The sequence below is a fragment of the Rhopilema esculentum genome, chromosome 14 (genome assembly GCF_057945365.1).
Source record: "Rhopilema esculentum isolate cy_ngs chromosome 14, ASM5794536v1, whole genome shotgun sequence".
NCBI lineage: Eukaryota > Metazoa > Cnidaria > Scyphozoa > Rhizostomeae > Rhizostomatidae > Rhopilema > Rhopilema esculentum.
In genome coordinates, this window is record NC_142828.1 from 3,034,200 (window position 1) to 3,047,106 (window position 12,907).

General features: G+C 37.1%; 2 protein-coding genes across 2 annotated transcripts; one reads left to right on the forward strand and one right to left on the reverse strand.

The window, feature by feature from the left end:
- The first annotated feature begins 87 nt into the window (after window positions 1–87).
- Window positions 88–6,535, forward strand: LOC135696104 (uncharacterized). The gene is made up of 5 exons (XM_065215383.2): window positions 88–823; window positions 2,541–2,610; window positions 2,843–3,003; window positions 4,210–4,288; window positions 5,145–6,535. The coding sequence occupies exons 1-5, from the start codon at window positions 380–382 to the stop codon at window positions 6,533–6,535; spliced, it is 2,145 nt and encodes a 714-aa protein (XP_065071455.2). The 5' UTR covers window positions 88–379.
- LOC135696105 (D(1) dopamine receptor) lies at window positions 5,144–11,567 on the reverse strand. Its single transcript, XM_089112400.1, has one exon. It carries the CDS (start codon window positions 11,565–11,567, stop codon window positions 10,122–10,124), a length of 1,446 nt encoding a protein of 481 aa, XP_088968526.1. The 3' UTR covers window positions 5,144–10,121.
- Window positions 11,568–12,907: the final 1,340 nt, after the last annotated feature.

The following is a 12,907-nucleotide window of genomic DNA, read 5'->3' on the forward strand; positions in this document are numbered from 1 at the left end:
ATGAAACGTTGTTTAAAGTTGCATTTTACAGTAGCTCAGTCTCAGTTTGTTCTTAATTTAAATCAGTGGGTAAAACGGTCTTTTTTGAGATCAGTGGGTATAACTCAGTGAAAAAACGAGGCTGGCGGGGAAATCCAATCCAACTAAACTGTAACACCAAAATCCCGCGCGACGGTGCCTCCTACAACGGCCTACTGGAGTACTACCATAGATGCAAATTGAAATGATTAGCAAAGGTCTCCGCACTCCAACCGTCGAACAGTTCAGTTGAAAACCGTTTTGGTATTGAGAACAATTTAACTCGTCATAGTGGTGCTTATGTTTTCTTTTATGCACACTTATGGACAGGCTAAAGTTACAGCAAGCGATATGATGAGGGATGGAGTGCGAAGAAAATAACACTTTGCCGAATGAAGAATTTCCCATCCACCAGTTGACGAAGAAAGAAGAGGCATCCCTTGATATGATGGGCAATCTGTTTGAGAAACTGGCAGCCAATGTTATTTTAAGGGATTATATGGCTACTAGCAAACTGTCTGATTCTGATCATGAAAATGATGGTGATGTTGAGGATGCTATCAACAACGATGATGATGAAGATTTTGAAAACAACAATGACGAAGATAGTGAGACGCAAAGTGATGGAGAAGATATTTTTGACGAAGATGAAGATCTTGTATCGCACGGAAAGTTTTGTGCAACAGATGTTGATTGTAATGGGCTGACCTTGGACCATTCCTTGTCAACTCGAAAAGTGAACCAGTCATTATATAAGATGAAGACAGAAATACCGGATGTGATAATAATTTCAAGCGATGATGAGGTAAAGCTGTTGTATGTGTTCATGCATTTACATTCCTTTATCTAACTTATAAAATGGGGCCTCATCACTGTTTGTTTAGCTGTGGGCCATGCTGCAAAACTGGTATATGCTCCCATGTTGGAAAACTTGCATATGCTCTCAAGCTGGAAAGCTTGCATACGCTCGCAGTGAAGCTGGACTTCTTGTGCTCACACTTCAAGCTTCTAGTGATCCAAAATATGAATGTATTCATATATTATACTATAGTTATGTATATAATGGGCATTGTTGCTTGCAACTCAAATGATTCCACTCACGCGTCACAGCTGATAATGTGCCGTTGGTTGCATTGACGCATCAGCAAAATCATACATGTATGTTTTCCAACCTGGATATGCTGGATTTCTGGTGCTCACACCTGGCCCAAAATATCCATCAAATCATTGATATTTTACTTTGGTCATTCATCAGCTAACAGCTGATAATGTGCTGCTGCTTGCAGCTAGGTGTAGCCAAAGAGTCATATATATATTTTCCAACCAGGGGGCAGGCAACCTATCAGGAGAAGAGGCTTGTTCCGTCAAACCTTTATATGTTTGGTGAAGAGTAAGATTCAAATACACACAATATGTATAATATGTGTGAGGTTTTTGCTACAAGGAAAACAAATATAAGACAAGCAAATTGTAATAGGGAATTAATAAGATAAAGCTGATATGAATGATAAAAGCAAAAATAACTCACATTATTCATGAACCTTTACTGCAAGCACATAAAATATTGCAAAAAACATTTACAAAAATTAACAAAAATTCTTACTTCATTTTGCTAAAGCATTGTATGTGCTCAATAAGTTATAAATTCAAAATGTTTTCAATGAATTCAAAAGATTTTCAAGCTTTAAATTAAAAACCAAAAAGACCACATCATATAACAGGGATCATTTGTAGTGACCATAATCAACCCACATCATGTTCTTCATTTTATCCCAGTCATTTACATTGTCTTAGTATCTAAAGTCACCTTGTGGTCACCATTTACAACAGGGGTGTCCAGATATGGCCTGCCCGGGCATATTCTATAGCCTGTGCAAAGTAAATAAATTTTTTACTACTTTAGTCCTTGATCTAGGCAGGCCTTTTCATAAGAAATAGCCCATGCACTTGAGTGATTTCTCTTGTGCGAGCAATTGCTCTTAAAATAATAATAATAATGACCAATGCTAAAAGCGTCCATAATATTTATGAAAAAATCCTGTTTTAAGGTACCCTTTTGTTTAGGAAATATCAAAGAAAAATTAAATACCCAATATAAAAATGCTTTGTTTACAAACTTTTTGTACACCACACAGGCCATATAAACCTTGTTGCCAGATGATCGCAAAATGTTGTCCCAAACCTTTTTTAAAAAATACTTTAACTGCCTAGATGTTGGCTTTTGTATTTCAAATACTAAGTGTCTATAGTATCCCTAAACATTTGCAGTGGAATTGATTTTCAAATGCATTTTTCCTTTGAGATGTGGCTAATTCAGTTTACTTATATTTCCTGTCTTTTGAAATACTGGTTTGTATTCTCTATTCTCTAATTAGAGAATGGACTAAATGCTTTGATCAACAATTTTTGGTATTAATATCACTGATATTAATATCAGTGAGAAAGTTTATCAGTTTTAGCCACCCAAGCACAAAAGTAGGTATCTCTGAGTTCATCTTAAATTTTCTTTGTTTTATTTTTAGTCGAGCACATCCAGTGATCAGAGTGAGATTCATGAATTTAAAAAAAAGCTCAACAGAATTGTTTCAAATGGTATGTAGTCTCAATAATGTCTTCCCAAAAGAAAACATCTTATTTCAGTCAATTTTATTATATTTCTGTTATACCTTTGATAAGTTTGGTTGCTAGTTATCAATTTATTGAGTTATTTTGTATTCCTGTGAATGAACTTCTATTCTTAGGCTGAAACAGATGAATGTAGATCTTTAGTGCTGGTGTTTTTAACATGATTTCAAATAATTAAAATATTTTATATGTTTTGCAGGTACAGAACCTTATGAACCTGGCTTTGCTAAAGAGCCTTATGATGGAAAAAGCCAAGCCAATTTTGTTGAGGTCTTCGACTCCCCCATTAAATTAGAGATAAAGAATGCAGATAAAGAGACATTGAAAGTATCCATTCCACCACCAAGCAACCAGGGAAAAGTAGGTTCTATGAAATAATCAATCTTAAGATATTATGGACAGAGTGAATGTTGAAGACCCTGATTTTGATTTGATAAAGTTAAACATTCAGAATGCTAAATCCACTTTCAATTTATGGCAGCAAAAACGCCTGCATTTCTATTTTCTTAATAATAATGATAATAATGATAGTAATATATCTCACCAAATCTCCGTTTCGGAGCAGTTACTATAGCACAAACACAGAATTGCCAGGAAAGACATCATGTGCAGTGTAGTACCACAGGCTAATTTTCACTTAGGTTTGAAAAAGTTCAACCAATCTCTCGATTTCTATCAGGCCTTTTGTGTTGCTTTTTAGAATTTGCTCCATTCTTGGAAGGTGCCTTTAAATTTTTCACATTGCCATAAATGTTCTAAGTTTTTCTTCATGTAATCCACACCTTCTGCAACTTATATTATCATATTTTCCTTTGTAATTAGCTTTTAAATCGGTTATGTTTAGTTTCAATTTTAGTAACTTGGGTCCCTTTTTATGTTTTATATATTATTTTACTCCAAAATTTCCTTTTTTAATGAACCTCATCTTTGTTTTAATGCTATTCTTAACTTGCTGCTTTATCCTCTTTATGATTTTGCTTTTTATTATTTTTTTCCAATTTTTTCCTTGATAGATCTTAAATTTGTTTTTCTGAGTATTGTATATTTACTTCAATCAAGTCATTCATTTTTTCATCATACCAACAATTTCTTAAGTTAATGGGCTTTTGTTCTTGGTATACTTGTTTTGTTAAATGTGTTTCTTTCATGTTTATTAGTTTATGTAGGTACAAAAGTCTTCTAAGTTTTATTCAATAAACCATTGGCATAAGTCCACATTCATATAGAAAGCCTTGATAGGGTGTTGATTTAGGTATTGAGGTGGTTAGGGTTTTTGTACATTTCCAAGGATTTTTAAGATTTTTTTGTTCATATTAGTCCATGTTTCACACCCATATAAGATTTTAGGGATAAGTGCACTTTCAATCAGTTTTATGCTTATATCCATGCTTTGTTTTTTTAATGCTGGTTGGCTGATTAAGAATGTTATTTCATTAATGATTGCCTTTGCTGAATTTTTCCTGCTATTAATGCATTCCTCTACTGTTCCTCTGCTTTTTTTATATCTCCTAGGTATCTATATTTGCTCACCTCTTTTAGACTAAGTTTCACATTTGCTTTTTCTAGATCCAGTCGTGTCCTTCGCCATTCCCAAAAAGACCAGCAACAGAGAATCATTCTGATGTAAGCGCAAAAAGGTTTTGTGGTGAGTGCACTTTTAGTAATTTTAGAAAATATTCTCATGTAAAAATGCATGCAAGATACTGCAAAACGGTATTAGATGCTGCATAGGGTATAGCTAGCAGGCACCAATTGCTTATTACCTTTCGGAAAGGATGGTCCCTTTAAAGAACCTACCTTGCCTAGGCTAGCTTGACTTCTGTGCATAGCTAAGTAACGCCGGGATCATAGCTGAACCTATTATGCCTTGCTTTCAAGTAGCAGTTACGAAAGTTTTATCACAATTGTGGAGGAAATTGATAATGAAAAACCAGTTTTTGAAGAAAACAGATGAGCTCAAACATATAATACTTAATTTCTTAATCCTAAGCAAAATGATAACCAGTCTTTAAATGATAATCAAACCAATATTTTTATAACTGTTTCAAGCAAACAGCGTAGAAGCTGTGATGATTGAGGACAGTCGCTAGGGGAAATGTCTGGTTGTTTGCGCTAGTTGTTTTTGTTTTAACTCGGATCAAAGAAAGATTCTGGCTTTTAGTCTGTGAGTTTTGTTGATCCTTCTCATTCTTTTGACCAGGCGTTGTGTCCGTTTTCTTTAGCTCAGGGTTTTATACATTATTCGATTTGTTAACCATCCAAAGTACCAGAAATTGTCACATTCTTCCCCACAAATTTACAAAGTTCCACGACATTTTGTCTAAATTTGCAAACAGTACGTTGCAAACTGGTTTTAGTCAGGTATTTCTTGTAATGTGATTTTTTCAAAATGAAAATGCTATTTTCTGTAACTATTTCTTATTCAAGCTGCTTTTTTCTTTCTTCACGTAACTGATCATATCTGTCAGCAACCCAGTTTAGTCCCCCTTTCCTTCCTTCAGCTGTTTCACCGAAACTGGACCTCAGCGATTCCCCCATAGCCAGGGCTTTTTATGCCCAAAGAAGCAAAACATTCGAAGAGGATTACTCTGTAAGGATTGGCGTGAGTGCCCCTTTGAAAGTTAGCTTGAATATGCCGAGAAGCAGCTCCTTGCAGCCGAAATACTTCAGCAATAATCAACTGGATTTTCTTGAAAGCCTTGCTGACGATTCGATAGTCGACAAAGCTTACTTAGACACTGTGCTGTCCTTCTCCTCAAGTACTATTGCTCCGCCACAGCAAGTTATCCAGCATATTTTATCGAATATTGCCGTCAGTAAGAATGAGAGGATATCGCGGAAAGCCATCACTATCCTGAACCACCTTTTTTCGATCAGAATACTGAGTAATCGAAACTTCCCTTTAACTTGGGATTTTATGTGTGATTTGTTTGATAGGCTTGTTAGCGAAGCTAAAATCTTCACTGACAGCCTTCGGTCTGGCAACCTTTCAAACAAGCCTCTATATGCTAATTGTTCTCAAATGTTTCTCCATATCCTTAATTTGCTGGAGCAAGACTTCAAAAGGTTTGCTAAGAATATTAGAAATACTATCGTTTGGAAACTCGTGTCTCCCAATGTGTACGGAAGTGCTCGCTTGCGAACCGTGAGCCAGTGGTTTACTGCCATGTTCAGTATCATTGAAGAAATGGACGGAGTCAGTGTTGAAAATAGAACAAGACTCTTCTCTTCTCTGTATGTCACAAAAGCCTTGCAGCGATTGGTCAGTCTTATATTTCTGTCCAATAGGAATCCTGAAGACTTTTCTCAGCCAATTGCAGAAATGTACTTAAACTGCTTCTTCGAAATCCGACTCATAAAGCTGCGGAAAGAGCTATTGCAATCTATAGAGAACGCAATGGTACAAAGAAAGGCCGTGGAATTGATACTTTCTACGATTTGTGAAGATAGTGAAAGGTCAGCTGAAAACGAAATCAAACGCCTATCACTTGAGTCAATTGTTTTCTGTTTCTTCTACAAAGTTCCTCCGCGTAAATGTGAACAAACTGAAAGTTACTGCTCACAAGAAGAAATCGAAGAGTTTGTTTTTCTCTTGTATCTGCTAGTACGATCTTATCTTGCACTTAATTGTGGTGCACATGATTCAATGTCAAAGCTTTCAATACTAAACCCGCATGAAATGGACCACGCAGGGCACCAGCTACCACTGCCAGATCGAGAAACTCTGCTAACTATAAATGAACAGTTATCCTTACTGGAAGACCGACTCATTGGCTATGTTGGTCATACAAAGCTCGAAAGTCCAACAAAAATGTATTTGGCCTTGTTGTCCCGATTACTGAACGATGCATGTGAATATAATGAAGCGTCGGCCATCCGGGAAGGTACTTAGTTTGATTCTAACTATTGCTGTGCTTGCCAGCTTTTAGAACGCATGCGAATATTTTTTAGGATTTAAACCCATGCAATATGATCTAATTATGAATAGTGTATACGTTTCCAGAAAAACCATTTCTTTGAAAATGTTGTGACTAAGGCCAGATTTATGATACTTTTGTTTCAAAACTATTTGAGATTCTGATGACAGAGTTGAGAAGTTTTAGACTTCGACAAATATGCATATGTAGAAAATATTAGATAAATAGACAGAGATGAACAAGCGCAATTTAGCATATCATGAGTCCAATAATGAACCTCCTAGGGCTTATTTCGCAGAAATATTTTGATGACGGTCTTTTCGGGGAGGCTTGATTTGAAGGTGAGGGCTTATTTAGCATCAGCCAAAAATATTACCAGGGCAAATGTTGTTGATCTATTTTATCCTGGTCAGTTTATTAAGATGCAGATACTTTGGGATGTACCTATTGCTGTATCTCAGCCACTTGGGCTTATTCGAGAGAGAGAGAGAGAGAGAGAGAGAGAGAGAGAGAGAGAGAGAGAGAGAGAGAGAGAGAGAGAGAGAGAGAGAGAGAGAGAGAGAGAGAGAGAGAGAGGTGTATTATTCGATCCCTTGCGGTATCCCAAAGAGTAGCTATGATTCGCAGTTTTAAACTGTCTAGAAAGTTTACATTTATGCATTTTTCAATACATATATATGAATCTTTTGTGGTACTTTGTTGTTACAGGGGCTGCACCTTGAACTTTGCAGTGGCGGGGGGGGCAAAAGAGTAGAAAAATTTTCTCTATCCGTTACTCCCAATGCATCCTGCTGAAAAGTGCGGTAACTATTACCCCCCCCCTCCCCCACTCCCTTGGTGCGTCCCCTGTTTTACTGTTTTTTGCAACCACAAAGGGTTTGTTTTTAAACAAATAATTTAGTTTAGATGTTACAGTTAATAGTTTGCCGTTAAAAGTTTTGATATCAGTTGGGCAATAATTTTTATAGAGGTAACAGGGCGAATAATTCATATATTGCTTTCTTCGTCACGCTGTTATTTACACACCGTGACAAATAGTGCCATATAGCTCAACTACTGTAAAAACCACAAATATGAGCCGTATATTTTGTGATGTAAATATTGAAATCGTCAAATCTATTCTTGCTGTTCATAATTTTTAAGTAAAGTTTCCATTGAGTTTTATTTTCGCCCATTCAACAAACGCGATGTTTCGTAGGGGATCTGACAATAGATAGCGACAAAGGCTGGAATATCGTATTACCAACGATATTCTTATTCTGGAGGTACTTGCGAAGATTTTATGTTCTGAATAATGTGTGACGTTATTTTGAAAGACGACTCTGGTTGTATTTATATGATATAATATTTTCATAAATCAACATAAACATAGATTTCCGTATTAATATCGAAAGATTTCACGTTATAAAAATATATGTCTTTCTTATATAAGAACTCTTGTAGCGTTTGATTGACTTGCCGTTGGTATCGCCCGTCATTTATTTTGGTTACCCCGTTTTATATTGTATCGAACACACTACACAAGTAACCAATAACGTCTTGTTCTATTTTGTAAATATAGCGTTATGTTTCAGTTTTGATTTATTCTTATTGTGGTTCGTTGTGCACAGCTTCTTTAAAAGAAGCTTAAGCTGTAAATTTGAAATCTCATTCAAATGTTTTTATAATAGAGCTAAGAACGTGTGTCCCATTTTTGCTATGGTTCTATTTCTGGATGTCCCTTTGACCAGGGGTGCCGACCTGTGCAGTTAGGAAGTGGGGCTGCTCTGTGGGAAGCATATAAAAGCCACACCCAAGATCGCATCCAAAACCACGCCCTACAAACTCTTAAAAATCATTAAAACTGTTCACCCTAATAGGCTAATCGACATTACTCGTTCATGAAAATCCATTGGCATAATACAGGTTATTTTATTGGCTTTCTACGTCCTTTTTTGGCTCGAGCCTCCTTCCACGGTACCCTGCCTTTGACCAGAGCCAGCAGTGTGATTGTTTAACAAATAGGACTGGAAAACAAAAATGTACGGTTTGTGGATATCATAAACTGCTATACTGTTTTTTACAAACTGCATGACCTGTTCTTTGCATGCATGCTACGCTTCATCTAAAACACGATACATTCATTAAAGAAAGTTATATCTGAAAATTATATTTTATTTACAAAGATAAAATGACAGCAGCAAGTACGATGCAATTTATTGAATAAAAGTGACATATCGTTAACATAAATCAATAAAAAACCTAGAGTCCTTTTTTAGAGTCAAGGGGCCATGAGATACCCTCTTGGGTACCGTGAACATTCTCCAATTTCACCTAATTGGTCTAAAAATTGAAAAAATCGCATCTTTCTTCAATTCCTGCCAGGATATCAACCCTGTGTTCATCGAAACAGACAGGCACCGCGCACCAGTCTAAAAGGGGGGTGGCCTGTAAAGAGCATGACTAAAATTGTTTTGAGGCCATGGCCTTTAGGATGCCGTGAAATGCGCCTTTTAGAAAATACATGTTTATTTGCAATGTTTTCTCTAAACAGTCTGATTCAGAGAAGATATCAATAACTATAAAATAGATAAAATTAGCTTGAATATAATAAAACACCAGGGATAATAAAATTCACTTTTTAACATTTTCTGTTGGTGGTGTTCCATGTGATTTCTTCTATGTGAAAGTGTGCCATGGATGAAAATGTTGAAAACACTGATTTATGTAATAGGAAGACTGCATTATAACAAGCATAGAAATTACAAAAAATTACTGTTGCAAATGTTTAAAATGACATTCTGTAGGTAGAATATTACTTTAAATACAAGTTCGCCATAAACTGCAAAATTCTAGACCGAAGTCGATTTCCCCAGAACGGTTCAAATTTTTCCAAAGTCCGTCTGGATTGGATTGCATCTAATGGCAGTGTACTTAAGCAATGAACTTATTTAAGTCTTTTAGAGAACAGTTAGAATTGTTTTGGCTGGCCCCATACAGCCTTTGAACATTAAGCATCGATGCTTAGATACAAAACTACATTAATACAACAGACCTTTACTTGGCATGGATTTACATTCCACTTCTCTGAATTAACATTAGCTTCAATATGAACTGTATGAGCAAAGTGTAAACTGCCAGACTTCGGGAATGAAACTTTGTTCTGCGATAAAGTTGAAGTATATAGATCTAGGAATCTACCTTGGATAGCTGATAATTGTTCCTTCTTTGAAAGAAAAATAAAAATTCGCAAAAATATGTATACAATTATCCAAAAGCGGCAGCAATGTGTCGTGCATATATGTTTCTGCAGTCTAAATAAAAAACGTACGAAAGAATTCATCGCGTGCATTTTGTACAAATAAGAGTTCTTTCTCTCCATTGAACCATTTTAAACCAATGACTTTAGAGAGCAACCACCAGTCTTGTAGAACCACTAAAAGTTTGTCCGCAATCAAACCAATGGTTCAATCAAAATTTTACCATATCGAACGACTCGACTAAATTCATAATGTTACGCAGGTCTGTTTTAATACTTTCCTTGCTCAACCAAATCAACGAGATCTTATTTATCAGGAACACCTATACACAAGATTCTTGTGAGTCAAGCAAGCTCATTTTTTGTGCATCAGCAACGGAGCTTGTGGAACTGTGCTGTTCCAGAAACGCGGCAATATCGGCGTTGTCATTTTCAGATGCGGAGGACCCCGCAAGAGAAAACCGGGGATCTTGAATAGCAAAAGAGAATTCCTTTTGTTGAGCATTGTTGTTTGTGCTTGCTCGTGGATACTTGCTGTCCTTTAGATGGCCCTTCTGCGAATGAACAGAATCACCTCCGTCAGGTAGTAGTGACTCTACGTCATATGGTGCGATGTTGTTATCAGAGGATGCTGCTTGAGAGGCGCTGCTGTTGCGATTTGAACTTGCCGGCACTGTTGTAACACATACAGATGCAGTTTCTGGATCATTCAGCAGAAAACTGTCTTTATCATGTTTCTTCGGTCGCAGTTTCCTTCTCAAGTTTTTGATCTGGCGCTTCAGTGATGTTTCGTTGCCATCTGTAGCTGGGCTCGTGTAATCGCTCTCTGCTGGGGAGGAAGAAAAGCAAGTGCGGAACAGGGCGCGAAATGCATTCTTGAAGTTCATGTTGAATAGGCCATAAATGAATGGGTTGCAGCACGAATTCAAGTAATGCATCCATTTTGTGAAGCTGATCAGGTAGGCAAGTGTTTCTTGTTTGAACTGGCAGGAAAAGCAATAGTGATAGAACAGACTGAAGGCAAAGAACGGCAACCAGCAGACGACGAAGAAACTGATGACGATTATCAGTGTTCTCTCTAGATTCCAGTCTTTCTCTTGATGCGCACCATAGCCACCAGTCTTAACGCGGATGTATATTAGAAAGTAGGCAATGAGGATCACCAGCAATGGAATGAAAAATCCAACCGCAGAAACAATCGCAGTGTAATTCTGGAGGCTTGCAAGGCTCAGGGAGGCAACAATGATGCTGTATAGCCATGCAGCTATAACCATCACTATTGCAATGGAGCTGGTCATGCGAGTGCGATGTAAAAGTGGTTGCATAATACTGAAGCAACGGTCAATGCTTATGGCTGTCAGGTTTGTAATGGACGAGACCCCAGCGAGGATGTCGAACCAATTCCAGAATTGCAGCAACGTCGTAAAGTCTATCCAAGCAGGTAAGTTCTGCCAGGCGGTCACTTCGTATGATAACCACATCGGCATGGCTACGGTAGCAACAAGGATATCACTAATTGCCAGGGAGATTATGAAGAAGTTCGTTGTCTTACGTAATCGTCGATAAACAAAAAAGGCTGTGCATACTAGAATGTTTCCTCCCAAAGCCACAATTATCAGCAGAGACATTGCGATGGCGGAGATAATTTTGCCAGTTGTTAGATTGAAAGGAATATGCTCGTAATCAGCCCAGCAGTCAGGATCTTCAGGATTCAGTTCACAGTAGAAAAGTGTGGAATTTGTCTTATTCACAAAGAGGTTGAAAGCCATGGCTTTTGAGTGCACTGTACAACACCAGATAGAGTTTTGCAAAGTGTCTCTAAAAGGAAAAAAATGGATTGCAAGAAAATGTTCGAAATGACGTACAGAAAGTCCATGACAGTGCCATCGTGTGACATTACGTAGCATGGCAGACTCAGCCTTACAAAGCTTCAATGACATCATATTCATATGTCATATTTCATGATTTACTGTGTGATAATGTCGTATTTCATGATTCACATCAATGAATGACCTCCTAAATGCCAAGATATAGTCTCAATTTTTGCTTAGGCCTTCGATAGCAGAGTATCATATTTCAAAGGAAAATATGATAATATCAGTTGCAGAAGGTGTGGATTACATGAAGAAAATTTAGAATATTATGGCAATGCGAAAAATTCAAAAGACACCTTCCAGGAATGGAGCAAATTCTAAAAAGCAACGCAAAAGGCCTGATAGAAATCGCGAGATTGGTTGAACTTTTTCAAACCAAAGTGAAAATTAGCCTGTGGTACTATACCGCACATGACGTCTTTCCTGGCAATTCTGTGTTTGTGCTATAGTAACTGCTCCGAAACGGAGATTGGGCGAGATATATTATTATTATTATTATATTAGAGTTCCTTCAAGGCTCTTTTTTGGTCCACTGCTATTTACTGTGATTAGCTGTTTTTCGTGGAAGTTACATTAATGAAGATTTCCCATTTGCTAATGTTAGTTAATGAGATTGATGGATGAGAAAGTCAAAGGATCTTGACTAAGCTTACTGCCGTGGACGTTGAAATAATACGTGACTGCTTTCCAGTAGCGGTCGCTTTTATTTTACGTTTTAAATTTGGCTTTGTTCGTTACAGTAGAATGCGAGTCGCCCTATATGACGTCATCAGCTGTGGATTCAAGAACATAATATCTCAAGCATCATGTTTCGAAACAGGTTTAAAAATGCAGTCGCCACGATCAATTTTTATTCATTTGACAAATTTTGCTGCTAGAAATTTGGACCACCTGGAAGAAGAGGTTGCACACAAACAATGACTTTATCGACATTTTTTAAAGTTCTTTGTGGCCTAACGATACAAGAAACCAAAGCGAAATTAAATGAAACACCATTTTAGTTATCGTTGTCATATGGAATGCTGTTATGTTTTTGATGATAAGGACATATTTTCTACAAAAAGAGCCAAAATGAATTCTGCTATGGAAATTGTTGTGTTCAGGAATGCAAGGTAGATCTACTGGCAACGCAGTCTTAAATGTTATCACCATGATTTTGGAGCAGACATCAGCGCGTGGTTAGGTTTATCTCCTTATCAGTGTTTATGCCTGATTTGCTCTAAAGCGGAGTCATT

Excerpts from the sequence above, each read along its gene's own strand:
- LOC135696104 (XM_065215383.2), top strand. The coding sequence starts at position 380 with ATGGAGTGCGAAGAAAATAACACTTTGCCGAATGAAGAATTTCCCATC. Across the intron at positions 2,611-2,842 it reads CAACAGAATTGTTTCAAATG|GTACAGAACCTTATGAACCT; the intron begins GTATGTAGTCTC and ends TATGTTTTGCAG. Across the intron at positions 4,289-5,144 it reads AAGCGCAAAAAGGTTTTGTG|CTGTTTCACCGAAACTGGAC; the intron begins GTGAGTGCACTT and ends TCCTTCCTTCAG.
- LOC135696105 (XM_089112400.1), bottom strand. The coding sequence starts at position 11,567 with ATGGCTTTCAACCTCTTTGTGAATAAGACAAATTCCACACTTTTCTAC.